Source organism: Pseudophryne corroboree, chromosome 6 (genome assembly GCF_028390025.1).
Source record: "Pseudophryne corroboree isolate aPseCor3 chromosome 6, aPseCor3.hap2, whole genome shotgun sequence".
In the NCBI taxonomy this organism is placed as follows: Eukaryota; Metazoa; Chordata; class Amphibia; order Anura; family Myobatrachidae; genus Pseudophryne; species Pseudophryne corroboree.
The window spans coordinates 401,595,018-401,618,467 of record NC_086449.1 but is presented as its reverse complement, the minus strand read 5'-3'; the positions used below and the strand labels follow the sequence as shown (position 1 = coordinate 401,618,467).

Here is a 23,450-nt window from a genome sequence, read left to right as displayed (position 1 = left end):
AAATCATGGCTAAAAACCTTGCATAATTCAGTGTCTTTATATATGGTTAAAAGAGCTGACGCAATTACTCATAATTTTCTCAGAGATACAGTACACTTCTCCGATGAAATATGTAGACTGGTTTGTAAAAAAAATATATATATATATTTTATTATATAATATTGATCTTTAGCATGTTACACTTTGCATGTAGCAAAATGGCAACTCATGAGAATATTTTTTCGACTCCATCCATGTAGTATTTAACAGACAGATCACCTTTATTTGATCAATAAAACAAGCTACACCAGATGTCTGCTAAGTAGTATGTTATTCCTATCTCGGTAAGGATTACGCGCTGTCACTACATACTGTAGGTATAAACTTTTCCTAGCTGGCCTTTCGAGTAATTGTGCTATTGATCAAATAAAAAAAGACAATTGTTTTAAATATCAAAGAACACTCAGACTCACGCAGTTTATTTGGTGTGGCTCACGGTGTAAGGTTGTTTTTGTTTTGTTTTTAAATATATTTCAGTGGTTTGTAGCATCCATTTTCTTTTTTGGCTTCCATTCAGAATATACAGTAGCTTTACTCATTATGTGGCAGGATTGTCACATATGTACTGTGTGTTGCTTAAGCAGTCTTCTAGTGTGTTGAACAGAACCTGCAAATCTACATCTTGGGGTGTACCTTTTACACAGGGGAGATTTTTATTTTTTTTAGTCGCTATAACTATTCATGAGAATGCAGTCTGTTAATACACTAAAAACCATTCACATTACAGAGACCTAAAGTGAATTTATAGGGTATATGTATGGTGACAGGTGCAAAATCACATTCTGGGAGTTCAACGGAGTCAGATTTCAGATAAAATTTTGCCAACACCAGGATTTTTGTGCTACAGCTATTCACACCAATGTCAAAGAGAGAAATATCTGTCACAAGGCCTAAAGGACCCTTAACAGTTCCTTTCTCTAACATCCTAGTGGATGCTGGGGACTCCGTAAGGACCATGGGGAATAGACGGGCTCCGCAGGAGACAGGGCACTTTAAGAAAGAATTTGGATACTGGTGTGCTCTGGCTCCTCCCTCTATGTCCCTCCTCCAGACCTCAGTTTGAATCTGTGCCCGGACGAGCTGGGTGCACCTTAGTGAGCTCTCCTGAGCTTGCTAAATAGAAAGTATTTTGTTAGGATTTTTTATTTTCAGAGAGATCTGCTGGCAACAGACTCTCTGCTACGTGGGACTGAGGGGAGAGAAGCAGCCCTACTCACTAGAAGATAGGTCCTGCTTCTTAGGCAACTGGACACCATTAGCTCCAGAGGGATCGAACACAGGAACGCACCCTTGGTCGTCCGATCCCAGAGCCGCGCCGCCATCCCCCTCGCAGAGCCACAAGCCGGCGTGAGAAGCAATAAGACGTCAAAAGCGGCGGCAGAAGACTCCAGTCTTCATATGAGGTAGCGCACAGCACTGCAGCTGTGCGCCATTGCTCCCACACTACACCCACATACTCCGGTCACTGTAAGGGTGCAGGGCGCAGGGGGGGGGGGAGGCGCCCTGGGCAGCAATTAGAGACCTCTTTGGCAAAAGTTGGCATAATATACAGTTGGGCACTGTATATATGTATGAGCCCCCAGCCAAAATTGTACATGAAAGCGGGACAGAAGCCCGCCGTCGAGGGGGCGGGGCTTCTTCCTCGGCACTCACCAGCGCCATGTTTTTTCTCCACAGCACCGCTGAGAGGAAGCTCCCCAGGCTCTCCCATGCAGATACACAGTAGAAGAGGGTAAAAAGAGAAGGGGGGCACATAATTAGGCGCAAAAATCAATATAAACAGCAGCTACTGGGTTAACATTAAGTTACTGTGTTATTCCTGGGTTAATAGCGCTGGGGTGTGTGCTGGCATACTCTCTCTCTGTCTTTCCAAAGGGCCTTATGGGGGAACTGTCTTCAGAGGAGCATTCCCTGAGTGTGTGGTGTGTCGGTACGTGTGTGTCGACATGTCTGAGGTAAAAGGCTCCCCTACGGAGGAGATGGAGCAAATATGTGTGTGAGAGGGTGTCTCCGTCGACAGCGCCGACACCTGTTTGGATATGTGTAATTAAGTGCTAAGGTGAATTTATTGCACAAAAGATTAGAGAACAGACAGGAAATCTACCCATGTCTGTCCCTGTGTCGCAGAGACCTTAGAGTCTCTGAATGCTCACTATCTAAAGTAATAGACACTGATATCGACACGGAGTCTGACTCCAGTGTCGACTACGATAATGCAAAGTTACAGCCAAAATGGCAGAAAAGTTTTTAATATATGATTATTGTAATAAAAGATGATTTGCATATCACTGATGACTCATCTGTCCCTGACACAAGGGTACACATGTTTAAGGGGAAGAAAGCTGAGGTAAATTTCCCTCCTCTCATGATGAAAAAGAGCGTGAATCTCCAGACAAGAGACTGCAGTTTCCCACAAAAAATTCTCAGGCAGTATCCTTTCCCCACTAGGGCCAGGATATGATGGGAATCTTCCCCTAGGGTGTCACGTTTGCCCAAAAGGTAGCCCTGACGTAACAACTATTCTCAGGGATCCTGCAGATAGCGTGCACATTCTGGTACACTACTCAGACCGGCGATTGTGTCGGCATGGGTTTATAGCGCTGTGGCAGCGTGGACAGGTACCTTATCAGCAGAGATTGAGACCCTAGTATGCATATAGATATATATATGTATATATAGAGATATATATATATATATTAAAGATGCTGTCTTAAGAGATATGTATATATAAAACATGCCCAAAGAGACATGAGTATACTGGGTCCTAGAGTCAAAGCTATGTCGATTTCTGCTTGACGTGTCCTTTAGAATATGCATTGGACAGATGATGCCGACTTAAGAGGCATATGGAAGGCTGAGGATTGTGTGGAGAAGGGTTCTCGGACCTGGTCTCCACAGCTATAGCTGGTGATTCTGATATTTTGCCTTATATTCCTGCACAGCCTAGGAAAACACGACATTATCAAATGCAGCCTTTCGAATAAAGTAACAAGAAAGTCCGAGGTGCGTCCTTTCTTGCCAGAGGCGGGGGCAGAGGAAAGAAGCTGCACAACACAGCTAGTTCCCAGGAACAGAAGTCCTCCCCTGCCTCTACAAAAATCCACCGCATGTTGCTGGGGCTCCACAGGCGGAGCTAGGCCCGGTGGGGGCACGCCTTCGTAAGTTCAGCCACAAGTGGGTTTACTCCCTGTTAGATCCCTGGGCAATAGATATTGTGTCTCAGGGATACAAGCTGGACTTTGAGAAGATGCTCCCTCACTGACGGTCCTGCCGGCTTCCCCCCACGAGAGGGAAACAGTGTTAACTGCAATTCACAAATTGTATCTTCAACAGGTGGTGGTCAAGGTTCCCCTCCTTCAACAAGGAGGGGGGTATTATTCAACCATGTTGTGGTCCCGAAACCAGACGGTTCGGTCAGACCCATATTGAAATTAAAATCCCTGAACATATACCTGGAAAGGGTCAAGTTCAAGATGGAATCGCTAAGAGCGGTCATTGCAAGCCTGAAAGGGGGAGATTTTATGGTGACTCGGGACATAAAGGATGCATACCTTCATGTCCCCATTTATCCACCTCATCAGGCGTACCTCAGAATTGAGGATTGTCATTACCAATTTCAGACGTTGCCGTTTGGTCTCTCCACGGCCTTGAGAATATTCACCAAGGTAATGGCGGAAATGATGGTGCTTCTGCGGAAGCAAGGTGTCACTATTATCACGTACTTGGACGATCTCCTCATAAAAGCGAGATCAAGAGAGCAGTTGCTGAACAGCGTATCACTTTCTCTGGAAGTGTAACGGCAACACGGCTGGATTCTATATATTCCAAAGTCGCAGTTGGTTCTTACAGCTCATCTGCCTCTCCTAGGCATGATCCTAGACACAGACCAGAAAAGGGTTTATCTTCCGATAGAGAGAGCTCAGGAGCTCGTGACACTGGTCAGGAATCTATTAAAACCAAATCAGGTGTCAGTGCATCACTGCACTCGAGTCCTGGGAAGGAGGGTGGCATCATACGAGGCCATTCCCTACGGCAGGTTCCATGCGAGGACCTTCCAATGGGACTTACTGGACAAGTGGTCCGGATCACATCTTCAGATGCATCGGTTATTCACCCTATCCCCCAGGGCCATGGTGTCTCTCCTGTGGTGGCTGCAGAGTGCTCACCTTCTCGAAGGTCGCAAATTCGGCATTCAGGACTGGGTCCTGGTGACCACGGATGCAAGCCTCCGAGGGTGGGGGGCAGTCACACAGGGAAGAAATTTCCAAGGGCTGTGGTCAAGGCAGGAGACTTGCCTTCACATCAATATCCTGGAACTAAGGGCCATATACAACGCCCTAAGTCAAGCGGAGACCCTGCTTCGCAACCAACCGGTTCTGATTCAGTCAGACAATATCACCGCAGTGGCTCATGTAAACCGCCAAGGCGGCACAAGGAGCAGGGTGGCGATGGTAGAAGCCACCAGAATTCTTCGCTGGGCGGAGAATCACTAAGCGCACTGTCAGCAGTGTTCATTCCGGGAGTGGACAACTGGGAAGCAGACTTCCTCAGCAGGCACGACCTCCACCCGGGAGAGTGGGGACTTCATCAAGAAGTCTTCACGCAGATTGCAAGGCAGTGGGAACTGCCACAGGTGGACATGATGGCATCCCGCCTCAACAAAAAGCTACAGAGATATTGCGCCAGGTCAAGAGACCCTCAGGCGATAGCTGTAGACGCACTAGTGACACCGTGGTTGTTTCAGTCGGTTTATGTATTTCCTCCTCTTCCTCTCATACCAGAGGTGCTGAGAATCATAAGAAAAAGAGGAGTGAGAACAATACTTATGGTTCCGGATTGGCCAAGAAGGACTTGGTATCCGGATCTGCAAGAAATGCTCACAGAGGACCCATGGTCTCTAACTCTAAGACAGGACTTGCTGCAATATGGGCCCTGTCTGTTCCAAGACTTACTGCGGCTGCGTTTGACGGTATGGCGGTTGAACGCCGGATCCTAGCAGAAAAAGGCATTCCGGATGTGGTTATTCCTACGCTGATTAAGACTAGGAAAGACGTGACGGCTAAACATTATCACCGTATGTGGCGAAAATATGTTGCTTGGTGTGAGGCCAGGAATGCCCCTACGGAGGAATTCCAGCTGGGCCGTTTCCTTCACTTCCTACAGTCGGGAGTGACTTTGGGCCTGAAATTAGGTTCTATTAAGGTCCAGATTTCGGCTCTATCCATTTTCTTTCAAAAAGAACTGGCTTCTCTTCCTGAAGTCCAGACGTTGGTAAAGGGAGTGCTGCATATTCATCCCCCTTTTGTGCCTCCAGTGGCACCTTGGGATCTTAACGTGGTGTTGAGTTTCCTGAAGTCACACTGGTTTGAGCCACTCAAAACCGTGGAGTTAAAATTTCTCACGTGGAAGGTGGTCATGCTATTAGCCTTGGCGTCAGCTAGGCGTGTGTCAGAATTAGCGGCTTTGTCACATAAAAGCCCCTATCTGGTTTTTCATATGGACAAGGCAGAATTGCGGACCCGTCCACAATTTCTGCCAAAAGTGGTGTCTTCCTTTCATATGAACCAACCTATTGTGGTGCCTGTGGCTACTCGTGATTTGGAGGATTCCGAGTTACTAGATGTGGTCAGGGCTTTGAAGGTTTATGTAGCCAGAACGGCTAGAGTCAGGAAAACTGAGTCGCTGTTTATCCTGTATGCATCCAACAAGCTTGGGTGCCCCTGCTTCAAAGCAAACTATTGCTCGCTGGATCTGTAACACAATTCAGCAGGCTCATTCTGCGGCTGGATTGCCATTTCCAAAATCCGTAAAAGCCCACTTCACAAGGAAGGTGGGCTCTTCTTGGGCGGCTGCCCGAGGGGTCTCGGCATTACAGCTTTGCCGAGCAGCTACTTGGTCAGGTTCGAACACTTTTGCAAAGTTTTACAAGTTTGATGCCCTGGCTGAGGAGGACCTTGTTTTTGCTCATTCGGTGCTGCAGAGTCATCCGCACTCTCCTGCCCGTTTGGGAGCTTTGGTATAATCCCCATGGTCCTTACGGAGTCCCCAGCATCCACTAGGACGTTGGAGAAAATAAGATTTTACGGCGCCCGTCCCAAGTGCGGACTTCTTCTGCAATACTTGTATATAGTTATTGCTTAATTAAGGGTTATGTTTGGTTGCATCATGGTTGATCTGATGCTCCGTTGTTGTTCATACTGTTAACTGGGTAAGTTTATCACAAGTTATACGGTGTGATTGGTGTGACTGGTATGAGTCTTGCCCTGGATTCCAAAATCCTTTCCTTGTACTGTCAGCTCTTCCGGGCACAGTTTCTCTAACTGAGGTCTGGAGGAGGGACATAGAGGGAGGAGCCAGAGCACACTAGTATCCAAATTCTTTCTTAAAGTGCCCTGTCTCCTGCGGAGCCCGTCTATTCCCCATGGTCCTTACGGAGTCCCCAGCATCCACTACGGACTACGAAAAAAAGATTTACCGGTAAGTAAAATCTTATTTTTTTTCTAGACCACCTGTGCATCTTTTCAAATGTGTAATTAATGAATACACCCAGTGTCGGACTGCGGCATGAAGGGCCCACCAGGAAATGCAGCAGTAGGGGCCCATATTTAGAGGTGTGGCCTTTCTCCAGAGTGGGTGTGGCCAGCTGCCACAGAGGCCCCTTGATAAATATCTAGTAAATATTGCTAGTGCATGCATGATAATGTACCAGATGAATGACAGCAATGCATTGTAGAAACTACACCGTGCAGTATGAGGTAATATAGGTATAATCTCAAGTGCACAGTCTGGAACCTGATCCCTAGAGGAGGAGGTGTTCCCACAGGCAGTGGGGCCCACCGGGGGTTTCCCCTGCACCCCTGTGGGACAGTCCAGCCCTGAGTACACCTGTGCACCAGCTAGGAGATCTGGAAAACAAGAACTACTATTGATCCTTTGAGAAACCCCATTTGAATACCCCTGATCTACTGTATTTGATTGGAGAACCCAAAGCTTCAATAAAATCTTCCCACATAAGATGGGCCTAGGCACTTCCAATGGGACATCTGTTTAATCTCTGAATCCTTGACTTGTACAGTAGCTCAGCATGTCGGGACAAAATTATGTTTTTCTTTAAAATTATTTTATTTTGTTTTGTTCCCTTACCACCATTAATTCAAAAATGCTTTAAAAATAGAAGTGTTAATAGTTATTGTTAAAAATTAACAAAATGCAAAGTGGTTGAACAGAAGAGAAATCTAAATCAAATCAATATATGGTGTAACCACCATTTGCTTTCAAAACGGCATCAATTCTTCTAGGTACACTTGCACACAGTTTTTGAAGGAACTCTGCAGGGTTGTTGTTCCAAACATTGTGGTGAACTAACCACAGATCTTCTGTGGATGTAGGCTTGATCAAATCCTTCATGTAATCCCAGACAGACTTGATGATGTTGACATCAGGCTTCTGTGGGGGACACATTGTCACTTCCAGGACTTCTTGTTGTTCTTTATGCTGAAGCTTGTTCTTAATGACATTGTGTCAGGAATCTGCATTCTCCATCGCATCACTTACTGTGGAACTACAGGTTCCAGCAGTTCAGTTCTGTTCCAGTTCCAGTTTTCAGTCTACTGCGGCCTGGAGTACACAGTGCTTCAACTAACTCACAGCTGATCTGAACACCCAATCCAGCGGGGTGTGTTCTCACAGAGATGCAACATCCAATCATCACAGACCAAGGGGTATAAACTCCAGTTCCTGGCTCAGTCTCATGGCCTTGGACAACGCGTCACATCCTTTGAACAGGCGTCTCCTGTCTTCAGCCCTCTGTCTGCAGAGATTCCCCATTGTATTGGACCCGTGGAACTACAGGTTCCAGCAGTTTCATTCCAGTTTCCAGTTCCAGTCTGCAATCCCCTGTTTCCAGCGATCTCCTATTTCTGGCATTTCCAAGTTGTTTCCCTGTTCCAGTGTTCATGTGGAACTACAAACTCCAGCCACAGCCTGCCACAGTTCATCAGCAGTAAGAGACTCTCCTCAGGTGTTATTCATTGCCTAACTTGTGCACCTTATTACCAGCATTCCATTCCGTGCATTGCATCCAGCACTTAACAAGCATGCTGAGTTAAGACTGTCTCCTGCCTGGGCCTTGCTTGGCTAAAGAACTTTTATGTTACAGAGGCTGTGTGCTATTACAAGTATTACCGGAGTTCTGTTTTCCAAACCATTTGCATTTATCAAGTTATTTCACGTTTGTGTTACCAGTAGTGATGTGCACCGGAAATTTTTCGGGTTTTGGTTTTGGATTCGGTTCTGCGGCCGTGTTTTGGATTCGGACACGTTTTGGCAAAACCTCCCTGAAAATTTTTTGTCGGATTCGGGTGTGTTTTGGATTAGGTTGTTTTTTTACAAAAAACCCTCAAAAACAGCTTGAATCATAGAATTTGTGGGTCATTTTGATCCCATAGTATTATTAACCTCAATAACCATAATTTCCACTCATTTTCAGTCTATTCTGAACACCTCACAATATTATTTTTAGTCCTAAAATTTGCACAGAGGTCGCTGGATGACTAAGCTAAGCGACCCAAGTGGCCGACACAAACACCTGGCCCATCTAGGAGTGGCACTGCAGTGTCAGACAGGATGGCACTTCCAAAAATAGTCCCCAAACAGCACATGATGCAAAGAAAAATGAAAGAAAAAAAGAGGTGCAGGCATCGCAACCGACACAATTGGACTCTCCTTGGGGATTTGTGATTTAGAAGAACGAACAGTTCTTTGCTGTGCTTTTGCTATCTTAACTCTTAAGTTTTCTAGCAGGAGGATGAGTGCTTACATCCTCATGTGAAGCTGAACCACTAGCCTTGAACATAGGCCAGGCCCTCAGCCGTTCCTTGCCACTCCGTGTCGTAAATGGCACATTGACAAGTTTACGCTTTTCCTCAGATGATTTTGATTTAGATTTTTGGGTCATTTTACTTAGCTTTTTTGGGGGGATTTTACATGCTCTCTACTATGACATTGGTCATCGGCCTTGGCAGACGACGTTGATGGCATTTCATCGTCTCGGCCATGACTAGTGACAGCAGCTTCAGCACGAGGTGGAAGTGGATCTTGATCTTTCCCTATTTTACCCTCCACATTTTTGTTCTCCATTTTTTAATGTGTGGAATTATATGCCAGTAATATATCAATAGCAATGGCCTACTACTATATATACTGCGCACAACTGAAATGCACCACAGGTATGGATGGATAGTATACTTGATGACACAGAGGTAGGTAGAGCAGTGGCCTACTGTACCGTACTGCTATATAGTATATACTGGTGGTCAGCAAACTGTGCTATACTGAAATGCACCACAGGTATGGATGGATAGTATACTTGACGACACAGAGGTAGGTAGAGCAGTGGCCTACTGTACCGTACTGCTATATAGTATATACTGGTGGTCAGCAAACTGTGCAAAACTGAAATGCACCACAGGTATGGATGGATAGTATACTTGACGACACAGAGGTAGGTAGAGCAGTGGCCTACTGTACCGTACTGCTATATAGTATATACTGGTGGTCAGCAAACTGTGCAAAATTGAAATGCACCACAGGTATGGATGGATAGTATACTTGACGACACAGAGGTAGGTAGAGCAGTGGACTACTGTACCGTACTGCTATATAGTATATACTGGTGGTCAGCAAACTGTGCAAAACTGAAATGCACCACAGGTATGGATGGATAGTATACTTGACGACACAGAGGTAGGTAGAGCAGTGGACTACTGTACCGTACTGCTATATATAGTTATACTGGTGGTCAGCAAAATTCTGCACTGTCCTCCTACCATATACTACAATGCAGCACAGATATGGAGCGTTTTTCAGCCAGAGAACGTATAATACTGGTGGTCACTGGTCAGCAAAACTCTGCACTGTCCTCCTACTATATAATACTGCTGGTCCCCAGTCCCCACAATTAAGCAATTAGCACACTGAGCACAGATATTTGCAGCACACTGAGCACAGTCAGATATGGAGCGTTTTTCAGGCAGAGAACGTAGATATTTGCACTTGCAGCACACTGAGCACAGATATTTGCAGCACACTGAGCACAGATATTTGCAGCACAATTTGCAGCCCACTGAACATAGAACCTGAGAGGACGCCAGCCACGTCCTCTCACGATCATCTCCAATGCACGAGTGAAAAATGGCGGCGACGCGCGGCTCCTTATATAGAATACGAATCTCGCGAGAATCCGACCGCGGGATGATGGCGTTCGGGCGCGCTCGGGTTCACCGAGCAAGGCGGGAGGATCCGAGTCTGCCTCGGACCCGTGTAAAATGGGTGAAGTTCGGGGGGGTTCGAATCCCGAGGATCCGAACCCGCTCATCACTAGTTACCAGTGACTTTACTTGCTTTAAACCTTCTGCATTTTGCCATCAACTTGTCACCAATATATATTTGTGTTGCCAGAGACTTTTTATTACCACCTTGGATTCAGTTACCGTTTATAATTTCAGTTCTGCTACTACCAATGCTACGTACCATTTATTATTATATTATTGTTCTGTGACCTTTGTGTTTATTAAACATCAGCGCATATGCGCAGGACTTTATTCAGTCTCCACGCTTCATACGTTATTCCAACACTGACCCACTAGTGCCCCCTCCGGGAACAGACAAAATCATAATCCTGACACATTGGCTGTATGTTTGGGGTAGTTGTTCTGCTGCAGAATAAATTTGGAGCCAATGAGACACCTCCCTGATGGTATTACGTGATGGATAAGTATCTGCCTGTATTTCTCAGCATTGAAGACATCATTACTCCTAACCAAATCCCCAACTACATTTGCTGAAATTCAGCCCCCAACTTGCAAGGAACCACCACATTGCTTCACTGTTGTCTGCAGGCACTCATTATTGTACGACTGTTTAGCTCTTTGTCAAAAAAACAACAACTGCATTTTGTTACAGCCGGATATTTCCGATTTTGACTCATCAGTCCAGAGCACCTGCTGCCAATATTTCTGCACCCCAATTCCTATGTTTTTATGCATAGTTGAGTCGCTTGGCCTTGTTTCCACGTTGAAGGAATGGCTATTTGGCTGCAATTCTTCCGCGAAGACAACAACTGGCCAGACTTCTCCGAACAGAAGATGGGTGTACCTAGGTCCCACTGGTTTCTGCCATTTGTGATCAGATGGCACTGCTGGATATTTTCCAGTTTCACTCTTGGGCGCTTATATCCACCATTTCTCACAATATAAATATATATATATATATATATATATATATATGTGTGTATGTGTATATATATATATATGTGTGTGTGTGTGTGTATATATATATATATATATATATATTACAAATAGAAAGGAATTATTGCGCCACTTGTGTTCACCAACGTTTATGTATCCTGAATGTGAAATGTACCATACAAATGAATCTGACACTCCCTAGAAGTTTAAAAGGGCGTCTGCTTACCCCCAGACAGGGATGGCGGTTCCCTGGAGCATAAAATTAAATACACAAATGGGGGGGGGGGGGGGTGGTTAGCGACCACTGGTGTCTAAAAATGATAAAAAAAACTCACACTATAGGTGAATAAGTAAAATATGGGCAACCTGGCAGTGACTGCATACCAAGTTAAGAACATTTTTATTATTTATACATTTTAACTGGTATTATATATGTGTGTATACATTTTATCCCATTTTTTAGAAAAAGATTTGTTGTTTTAAATTTGTACGTGAATAAACTGTATTTTATATTTTACTTATTCACCTATAGTGTGAATTTTTTATCATTTTTAGACACCAGTGGTCGCTAAACCCCCCCATCCCCCCCATTTGTGTATATATATATATATATATATATATATATATATATATATACATATATTTGTTCTTAGAAATAGTGGATATAAGCGCTCAAGAGTGTAGGTATATAATGGAGTATATAAGGAAATGTGATAATGGTATAGATCCAATACACTTATCTGGTTGATGGAACTTCAATCAGATGGCCGTCATATTGAACATAGAGTATGCAAAAGAAAAAACAGCAGTGTGTACCAGTTTTTTCTTTTGCATACTCTATGTTCAATATACTCCATTATATACCTACACTCTTGGGCGCTTATATCCACTATTTCTCAAAATTTAATTTTTTCGTGCCCACCAAGCACCTACTTTGTTTTATGAGCTGCCACTCATATAGCAAATGAGGAGTGTATAAGAACATCGAGTATACCTATCCTTCTCTCCTAAGCACTGGATAGACAATATTGCTTCTTAATTCACGTCTGTACCAGAGCGCCTGGTTTTCTGTTACTTCACACACATATATATATATATATATATATATATATATATATATATCCAAAATAAACGGCACTCAGGGACTGTCATATATGCAAAAGATATATTGAAGTTAGATCTAACTTCAATATATCTTTTGCATATATGACAGTCCCTGAGTGCCGTTTATTTTGGATATTTATGGATGTTTTGTGAACTGGACACCGGGGCATTTATTCTTCATTATGTGAGTGCCGGCTGAGTTGGAGTTTTATATATATATATATATATATATATATATATAGTCTTTTGTAAAAGAGGGCACTCGCCATTTTTTTAAATCGTCAAAAGGTCATTTATTAGCACATCATCAAGTCGACATTTCGATCATATCCAAATGATCTTTGTCAAGACACCATAAGGTAATGTAAAAAGCAGGACACCAGGAGCAGCATGTCCAGCAAGCTCCCACTTTGGAGTATTTATACCATCCGCAATCAGAGACTATCAGACACATAAATACATCACTTCCTGTAGTGGAATCAATTAGGAAATGGGCTTAAATAGCCTTAACACCTGAAGAGAACATCAAACCAAATACCAGGCAAAAGCCAGTGCATTACATAACAATATATACTAATGTATCAGAACATAGAACGCAAAGGTAGCATCTTAATATATCAATTTACATGAGACTGGAAGTCGCCATGCGCTCCATTGCTGATGGAACGCACACGAGGAGCGGAAGTGACGCACCTCAAACAGGAACTAGCATTGCGTAACCAAGGAGACAACGCAATGTGGGCAATGAGGCTAAAAGTGACCGTGCGCTTCAGCGATGCTGGAACGCATACAGGGGGGCGGAAGTAACAACCCTCAGTGACGGAAATAATGCAGCATTGCCAGGGAAACGGCAAACGCCGGCGGCCCCGGTGACGCTCACAACAGGCGTAATAGGTGCCTATCAGGTCACCAAAGAAAATAACATGTAGAATCAATAGGTATACTAGGCTCAGCCCTAGTATATAATAAAAAATTTAAACAGTATAGTGCATGTTAAATGTCTCCGATTACGATGGTACTTACAACTATAATCAACAATAAGAATAACCTACTAATGTGAGACCTATTAAAATATAACTTTTACTAAATTTCATTAAAACAATCCTGGTCAATATTAGTACATATATCCGACAGGTATGGCATGACACCAGGACAAAACGTCAGGTATCAGCCCGACCCGTCAGGCCGCCTGCACACAAAAAATGACCAAATACACATATAAACATACACAGAGGCTCTGCTGTAGGAAAAATATCAATATGGAAAAATCCCATATGGATTCGCTTCATTGAGTCCTTGTGGGGCAATTGTCCCCAGTTCAAAAATCCACTGTGATTCGCTTTGTTTTAACTTCATTTCCCTATCACCTCCACGAATGGATGGGGGGATGTGGTCAATCAGCAGGCATTTGAGGCGGGATACTAAGTGTTTAGATTGTAGCCAATGTTTTGCTACCGGTTTGTCTGTTTTATTCGTCTCGAGTGCCTGACGTATGGAATAACGATGGTTAGCCATACATTCTCGAAAACACTGCGTCGTCAGTCCGACATAGTAAAGCCCGCATGGGCATATAATGATATAGATCACATAGTCCGACATACACGACAACTTATGCTTGATGGAGATCCTTTTACCACTATGTGGATGTGCAAACGAGGATCCACTGGTCATAGACCTACATGTTGTACAATCAGGACAACGAAAGCAACCAGTTTTTCTCATTGTCAACCAGGTGGAGTTGGCTTTTTGTGGTTGTAGAGATGGTCACATCAAAAGTTGTCATAAATTTGGTCCCCTGCGATAGGAATGCATAGGAGGTCTATAGACCAGTACTTTTTGATAGTTTTTTCGGCAGCCCTTGCATTGGTGTCAAATGTCGAAGTACAAATTAACCGACTTGGATCAAATACTGTGGCGGACTTATGGGCGGTGTTGTTGAATTTGGCCTTTGCTTTGCTAAGGCATCTTGAGACAACTTTAGGTGAGTACCCTCATGCCAGAAATCTCTCAGACATCTCTGTTAGTTGTAACTCTGCAGTAGCAGGAGAGGAGTTATTACGCAACACACGCAAAATTGTGAGATTGGCATACTCTCCTTCAAACTCTCAGGATGATGGCTCGTAGAATAGAGCAGTGTGTTGCGATCAGTCTGTTTCCGAAGCAAGGTAGATCCCAAATGGTTTTGTTCTCGAAAAATCGTGACATCCAAGAAGTTCATAGTGTCATGATCTATTTGATACGTGAATCGGATTGGACTATCAATTGAATTAAGGTACTGGACCATACCACTGAACTCACTCTCAGTGCACTTCCACAAAATAAATATATCATCAATATAGCGCCCAAAATAGGCAACCTTATCACCAAATTTGGGAAGAATATGTACATTTTCATAATGATACATGTATAAATTGGCATAGGATTGCGCCAGGTTAGAGCCCATGCCGGTCCCTGTATATGTTTTGATGTTCTATGAAGGGTGTCAATATACACAAACTTTCATATTAATCGCCCCCTACAGATAGTTTCCCTATATCTACTCAAAAGGCCCTTTCAGGCAGAGGACCAATCTGTGGGGTTGCTGCCGACAATTAAACAACAAAAAGCAACTGGCTACAGTAATTGTAGCCAAACTTAATAACAACAACATTAGAGTTGATTTCACGCAGCTCTAGTTACCAAACATATTATATATACACACTCAGCAAACAGACCGGCACTCCACACAATTCCAATAGCGCCTGGGTGTCCTGCCCAAGGGTTTGTTCAGAACTCCACATACATCCAAAGCACGCTGGGCGGCACTCCTTGGACTAGTGTACCTTTAAAAGCCATAAGGTATTTAGCAGGTGCACATTAAACCAAGTAGGCATATTTGCAGTTATGTTATGTGTGAAACAGTTGCCAGGTTTTAAGACTCTGTAACAGTGTAGGGACCTACAACATGGTGGGGTACATTGGCGATCGGTTTGCAGGCTTCTGTGCATTGGCCAATTCACTAACTAAACCCCCATAATTTATTTATTGATGTGTTGAGAATAAGTGAGCTTGCTATGGTGAGTGCTGGGTTTTCTGTTTGTATGTATTTGAGTGATGTGGTCATGGGCTACATGCACCCCACCCTATGAGTGGTAAGTACATTTGTGTACCCCGCTTCTGGGGTGGCGAGTGCAGAGGTTATGTGCACCACACCCTATGAGTTTTGGGGTGGCGAGTGCTGTGGTTTTATATTTGTGTGTGTGTGTGTGTGTGTGTGTGTATGTATGTATGTATGTATGTGTATATATATATATATATGTGTGTGTGTGTGTATATGTATGTATATATATATATATTTCTCTAACGTCCTAGTGTATGCTGGGGACTCTGTAAGGACCATGGGGATAGACGGGCTCCGCAGGAGACATGTGCACTTTAAGAAAGAATTTAGGTTCTGGTGTGCACTGGCTCCTCCCTCTATGCCCCTCCTCCAGACCTCAGTTTGATACTGTGCCCAGACGAGCTGTGTGCTTTTCAGTGAGCTCTCCTGAGTTTACTGATAGAAAGTATTTTGTTAGGTTTTTTATTTTCAGGGAGCTCTGCTGGCAACAGACTCCCTGCATCGTGGGACTGAGGGGAGAGAAGCAGCCCTACCCTCTGAAGCTAGGTCCTGCTTCTTAGGCTACTGGACACCATTAGCTCCAGAGGGATTGTTACGCAGGATCTCACCCTCGCCGTCCGTCCCGGAGCCGCGCCGCCGTCACCCTCGCAGAGCCGGAAGATAGAAGCCGGGTGAGTATGAGAAGTAAAGAAGACTTCAGAGACGGCAGAAGACTTCATGATCTTCACTGAGGTAACGCACAGCACTGCAGCTGTGCGCCATTGCTCCCACACACCTCACATACTCCGGTCACTGTAAGGGTGCAGGGCGCAGGGGGGGGCGCCCTGGGCAGCAATATAAACCTCTTATTTGGCAAAAGGAGCATATATACAGCTGGACACTGTATATATGCATGAGCCCCCGCCAATTTTACACTTTTAGCGGGACAGAAGCCCGCCGTCGAGGGGGCGGGGCTTCTCCCTCAGCACTCACCAGCGCCATGTTTTTCTCCACAGCACCGATGAGAGGAAGCTCCCCGGACTCTCCCCTGCTTATACCACGGTAGAAGAGAGGGTTTTAAAGAAGAGGGGGGGCACATAATTTGGCGCAGCTAATAACAGCGCTACTGGGTAAACATTAAATTGCTGTGTTTTTCCTGGATCATATAGCGCTGGGGTGTGTGCTGGCATACTCTCTCTCTGTCTCTCCAAAGGGCGTTGTGGGGGAATTATCTTCAGATGAGCATTCCCTGAGTGTGTGGTGTGTCGGTACGTGTGTGTCGACATGTCTTAGGTAAAAGGCTCTCCAAAGGAGGAGATGGAGCAAATGTGTGTGTGAGTGGTGTCTCAGTCGACAACGCCGACACCTGTTTGGATATGTGAAATTAAGTGCTGAGATAAATTTATTGCACAAAAGATTAGAGAACAGACAGTGAATCTACACAGGTCTGTCCCTATGTCGCAGAGACCTTCAGAGTCTCACAATGCTCACTATCCAAAATAATAGACACTGATATCGACACGGAGTCTGACTCCAGTGTCGACTACGATAATGCAAAGTTACAGCCAAAACTGGCAGAAAAGTATTCAATATATGATTATTGTAATAAAAGTTGTTTTGCATATCACTGATGACTCATCTGTCCCTGACACGAGGGTACACATGTTTAAGGGGAAGAAAGCTGAGGTAAATTTCCCTCCTCTCATGAAGAAAAAGAGCGGGAATCTCCAGACAAGAAGCTGCAGCTTCCCAAAAAGAATTCTCAGGGAGTATCCTTTCCCTACTAGGGCCAGGATACGAGGGGAATCTTCCCCTAGGGTGGACAAAGCCTTGTCACGTTTACCCAAAAGGAAGCGCTGACTTAACAGCTATCCTCAGGGATCCTGCAGATAGCATGCAGTAAAAGTACTTTGAAGTCCATTTACACACATGCTGGTACACTACTCAGACCGGCGATTGTGTGAGCATGGGTTTATAGCACTGTAGCAGCGTGGACAGATACCTTATCAGCGGAGATTGAAACCCTAGATAAGGATACCATGGTATTTACCCTAGTATATGTGTGTGTGTATATATATATATAAAAGATGCTGTCTTTTATATATATATATATATATATATATATATAAATAAAACATACCCAAAGAGACATTAGTCTACTGGGTTCTAGAGTCAACGCTATGTCGATTTCTGCTAGAAGTGTCCTGTGGAACATGCAATGGACAGGTGATGCCGACTAAAAGAGGCATATGGAAGGTTTACCTTACAAGGCTGAGGAATTGTGTGGAGTAGGGCTCTCGGACCTAGTCTCCACAGCTATAGCTGGTAATTCTGATCTTTTGCCTTATATTCCCTCACAGCCTAAGAAAGCACTACATTATCAAATGCAGTCCTTTCGGTCGCAGAATAACAAGAAAGTACGAGGAGCGTCCTTTCTTACCAGAGGTAAGGGTACAGGGCACAGCTAGTTCCCAGGAACAGAAGTCCTCCCCGGCCTCTACTACATCCAACGCATGACGCTGGAGCTCCGCTAAGGGAGTCCGCCCCAGTGGGAGCACGTCTTCGACTCTTCAGCCACATCTGAGTTCACTCACAGGTGGTTCCCGGGGCAATAAAAAATTGTTTCTCAGGGTTACAAGCTGGATTCGAAAGGTGCCTCCTCGCCGGTTTTCCTTATCGGACCTACCGGCTTCTCCCCCAGGAAGGGAGATAATATTAAATACAATTCACACATTGTATCTCCAACAGGTGGTGCTCAAGGTTCCCCTCCTGCAACAAGGAAGGCGATATGACTCAACCTTGGCTGTAGTCCCGAAACCGTACGGTTCGGTCAGACCTATTTTTAAAAATTAAATTCTCTGAACCTGTACGGGAAAAGGTTCAGATTTAAAGTGGAATCACCCAGAGCGATCATCGCCAGCCTGGAAGGCTGCATACCTTCATGTTCCAATTTATCAACCCCATCAGGCGTACCTGACAATTGCGGTACAGGATTGTCATTACCAATTTCAGGGTAATGGGCGGAAATAATGGTGCTCCTATGCAAGCAAGGAGTCACAGTTGTCCCATACTTGGACGATCTCCTAATAAGGGCGAGATCAAAAGAGCAGTTGTTGAACAGCGTGTCACTTTCGCTGAAGGTGTCACAGCAACACGGCTGGATTCTCAATTTCCCGAGGTCACAGTTGGTTCCTATAACTCGTCTGCCCTTCTTGGGAATGTTTCTGGATACAGACCAGAAATGGGTTTACCTTCAGATAGAGAAGGCCCAGGAACTCATGACTCTGGTCCGGGACCTATTGAAACCAAGACAGGCGTCAGTGCATCACTGCACTCGAGTCCTGGAAAAACATTCCCTTCAGCAGGTTCCATGCGATGACTTTCCAATGGGACCTACTCGACAAGTGGTCCGGGTCACATCTACAGATTCATCAGTTGATCACCCTATCCCCCAGGGCCAGGGTATATCTCCTGTGGTGGCTGCAAAGTGCTCACCTTCTAGAGGGCCGCAGATTCGGCATTCAGGACTAGATCCTGGTGACCACGGACGCGAGCCTCCGAGGCTGGGGAGCAGTCACACAGGGAAGAAATTTCCAAGGTCTTTGATCAAGTCAAGAGACTTGTCTTCACATCAACATATTGGAACTAAGGGCCATATACAACGCCCCAAGTCAAGCGGAGACCTTTCTTCGCGACCAACCGGTTCTGATCCAGTCAGACAACGTCACCGCAGTAGCTCATGTAAACCGCCAAGGCGGCACAAGGAGCAGAGTGGCGATGGCGAAAGCCACCAGAATTCTTCGCTGGGCGGAGAATCATGTAAGAGCACTGTCAACAGTGTTCATTCCGGAAGTGAACAACTGGGAAGCAGACTTCCTCACCAGACATACGTCCTGGAGAGTGGAGACTTCATCAGGAAGTCTTCACACAGATTGCAGTTCGGTGGGGACTGCCACAGATAGACAGGATGGCGTCCCGCCTCAACAAAAAGCTGCAGAGTTATTGCGCCTGGTCAAGAGACCCTCAGGCAGTAGCGGTAGACGCCCTAGTGACACCGTGGGTGTTCCAGTCAGTCTATATATTTCCTCCTCTTCCTCTCATACCCAACGGTTGAGAATAATAAGAAAAAGGAGGAGTGAGAACAATTCTCATTGTTCCAGATTGGCCACGAAGGATCTGGTATCTAGATCTGCAGGAAATGCTTACAGAAAATCCGTGGCCTCTTCCTCTAAGGCAGGACCTGTGGCAACAGGGCCCATGTCTGTTCCAAGACTTACTGCGGCTGCGTTTGACGGCATGCCGGTTGAACGCCGGATTTTAGCGGAAAAAGGCATTCCGGATGAGGTCATTCCTACGCTGATAAAGGCTAGGAAAGACGTGACATCTTAACATTATCACCGTATCTGGCGAAAATATGTTTCTTGGTGTGAGGCCAGGAATGCTCCTACGGAAGAATTCCATCTGGGCCGTTTCCTTCACTTCCTACAAACTGGAGTGAATTTGGGCCTAAAACTTAGGCTCCATTAAGGTTCAGATTTCGTCCCTATCCATTTTCTTTCAAAAAGAGTTGGCTTCTCTGCCAGAAGTTCAGACGTTTGTAAAAGGAGTGCTGAGTATTCAGCCTCTTTTTGTGCCTCCGGTGGCACCTTGGGATCTTAACGTGGTGTTAAGTTTCCTAAAGTCACACTGGCTTGAACCACTTAGAACAGCAGAGTTAAAATATCTCACGTGGAAGGTGGTCATGTTATTAGCCTTGGCTTCGGCTAGACTTGTGTCAGAATTAGCGGCTTTGTCACATAAAAGCCTCTATTTGGTTTTCCATATGGATAGAGCATAATTGCGGACCCGTCCACAATTTCTGCCGAAAGTGGTTTCATCTTTTCATATGAACCAACCTATTGTGGTGCCTGTGGCTACTTGTGACTTGGAGGATTCCGAGTTGCTTGATGTGGTCAGGGCTTTGAAGGTTTATGTAGCCAGAACGGCTAGGGTCAGGAAAACAGAGTCGTTGTTTATCCTGTATGCATCCAACAAGCTTGGTGCTCCTGCTTCAAAGCAAACTATTGCTCGCTGGATCTGTAACACGATTCAGTAGGCTCATTCTGCGGCTGGATTGCCGCTGCCAAAATCAGTTAAGGCCCATTCCACTAGGAAGGTGGGCTCTTCTTGGGCGGCTTCCCGAGGGGTCTCGGCATTACAACTTTGCCGAGCGGCTACTTGGTCAGGTTCAAACACTTTTGCAAAGTTCTAAAAGTTGGATACCCTGGCTGAGGAGGACCTCTTGTTTGCTCAATCGGTGCTGCAGAGTTATCCTCACTCTCCCGCCCGTTTGGGATCTTTGGTATAATCCCCATGGTCCTTACGGAGTCCCCAGCATCCACTAGGACGTTAGAGAAAATAAGATTTTACTTACTGGTAAATCTATTTCTCGTAGTACGTAGTGGATGCTGGGTGCCCGTCCCAAGTGCGGGCTTCTTCTGCTATACTTGTATATAGTTATTGCTTCAATAAGGGTTAAGTTATGGTTGCATCAGGGTTTGACCTGATGCTCTGTTATTTGTCATACTGTTAACTGGTTGTTATCACATGTTATACGGTGTGATTGATGTGGCTGGTATGAATCTTGCCCTGGATTACCAAAATCCTTTCCTTGTACTGTCAGCTCTTCTGGGCACAGTTTCTCTAACTGAGGTCTGGAGGAGGGGCATAGAGGGAGGAGCCAGTGCACACCAGAACCTAAATTCTTTCTTAAAGTGCCCATGTCTCCTGCGGAGCCCGTCTATCCCCATGGTCCTTACGGAGTCCCCAGCATCCACTACGGACTACGAGAAATAGATTTACCGGTAAGTAAAATCTTATTTTTATATATATATATATATATATATATATATATATATATATATATATATACACACATATATACAGGTTGAGTATCCCATATCCAAATATTCCGAAATACAGACTTTTTTTAGTGAGAGTGAGATAGTGAAGCCTTTGTTTTTTTGATGGCTCAATGTACACAAACTTTGTTTAATACACAAAGTTATAAAAAATATTGTATTAAATTACCTTCAGGCTGTGTGTATAAGGTGCATATGAAACATAAATGAATTGTGTGAATGTACACACACTTTGTTTAATGCCCAAAGTTTTTAAAAATATTGGCTACAATTACCCTCAGGCTGTGTGTATAAGGTGTATATGTAACATAAATGCATTCTGTGCTTAGATTTAGGTCCCATCACCATGATATCTTATTATGGTATGCAATTATTCCAAAATACGGAAAAATCTGATATCCAAAATACTTCTGGTCCCCAAGCATTTGAGATAAGGGATACTCAACCTGTGTGTATGTATGTATATGTATATGTGTGTATATATATATATATATATATATATATATATATATATACACACACACATACAGTATATTCACCTTTCTCTGCTCTTAATAGCAGTAATTCCATTTGCATTGGCAATTTCTTTTTTGTGGAGAACATGCCCAGTTTAGGATTTATTTTCACTTTGTTTTGTTAATCAGCTAAAGATGTTCATAGGCCAGTCTAAGATGAAGAGACATTTTTGCACATATTCATATTTTCTAACTTTTAGTGACTTTGGGCCTAATTCAGCATGGATCGCTAATTAAAGGGACCAGATCATAAACGCATTGCAGCCACTGCTTGACAGTAAGCCAGAGTTTCTGGTCGGAAACCTGCTGTTTTCTAGGTGTGTCCGAAAAAACGCAGGCATGCCCAGGTGTTTTTGGGGAGGGTCTCTGACCTCAGTGCAGACCACTTCCAGCCCGTCTCAGTTGCAGATTAATGGCAATCTCAGACCTACTCACATTTGCTCAGATGGCAAAAACTCTTCGATGTTCCAGAATTTGCTTATACATCTGCAAGTGTATAGCGGTCTGCGACATTTGCAAATTTGCACGGGGCGTTTTTACTTTCTGTCAGAGCGGGTCCTTTCTACTCGCAGACAACTGCAATTTCTATGAATAGCGATCCCAGCTGAAGTAGGCCCTTAATGCTGATATGGTTGAGATAAACGGGATATAGAGTAACATCCACAGACTCTAGTAGAAACAAATCACTAAATATGGGAAGTATTCTTATTTTATGAGTAGAAAATGAAAGGCCAAACGGATATTGGTTTTCATTTTGTAAACTGTGTTTGAAAAGTGAAATTTTGCTTTATTTTACAGTTCACTTTTGGTGTAATCTCTGTTTAGGTCAAAGTCACGGTCACATTAAACTGTTTATAACCTAGGGATATCTTTTGTTTATATCCAGAGTGTACTGTATATAAGTGTTAGCTAAATTATAGGGGTGGGATGCTTTTGAGTTCTATTTTCTTTCACACCAGTGAAGTGCAGCTTCTTCCTGCACAGAGTATACAGTACCTCCTTTATGTAGAGTATGTGCTATAGTACTGGTGCAGAAAGTGGTTCCTGTCAGTCAGGGTTTATTACAACTGTCATTTTGCATCTGCTACAGGCGGAACTGTTATTAAAAGACCTCACCAGCAACACTTGGATGCATTCACTGACAATGTGTGTTGTAGAAGCTAGGATGTACCAATCATTGTTTATATGCTTTGCACAAAGCCAAACGTTTTATAATTTAGCATAACGTTTTTCCTGTTATTCCTGGTTCATTTATTCATAAGTAATTAAATGCTAATAACCCAAAAGCTATAATGATGCTTTTACAGTTATTTGAGTTTATTAACTAATGAAGTCATTTTCTTTTCTCCTCTGTACCTGTGCTCTTTGTTATTAGAAGTATAATGTGTGTGACTGCTCTGTGTTTTTGTTTAGAATACTTAATGAAGCTGACTATGGAAGATCTAATTCAGTTCCTACAGGAGAGTCTAGCCAAGAATTTTGGCTATGAGGATGACTTTGTTATTGAACAACTCCAGCTCTCAATGACGGAGCTGAAGCGAGCAAAACTTGACCTCCCTCCACCAGG

The 23,450-nt window shown here is 44.2% G+C and overlaps 1 protein-coding gene across 3 annotated transcripts in view; it reads left to right on the top strand.

The window, feature by feature from the left end:
• Positions 1–23,450, top strand: part of USP6NL (USP6 N-terminal like) — a 427,089-nt gene that overhangs the window by 377,285 nt on the left and 26,354 nt on the right. For all 3 annotated transcript variants that reach the window (XM_063926864.1, XM_063926863.1, XM_063926865.1), the window contains exon 13: positions 23,297–23,449. In XM_063926864.1, coding sequence (XP_063782934.1) covers positions 23,297–23,449 — 153 coding nt within the window. The remainder of the gene's footprint in view (positions 1–23,296; position 23,450) is intronic.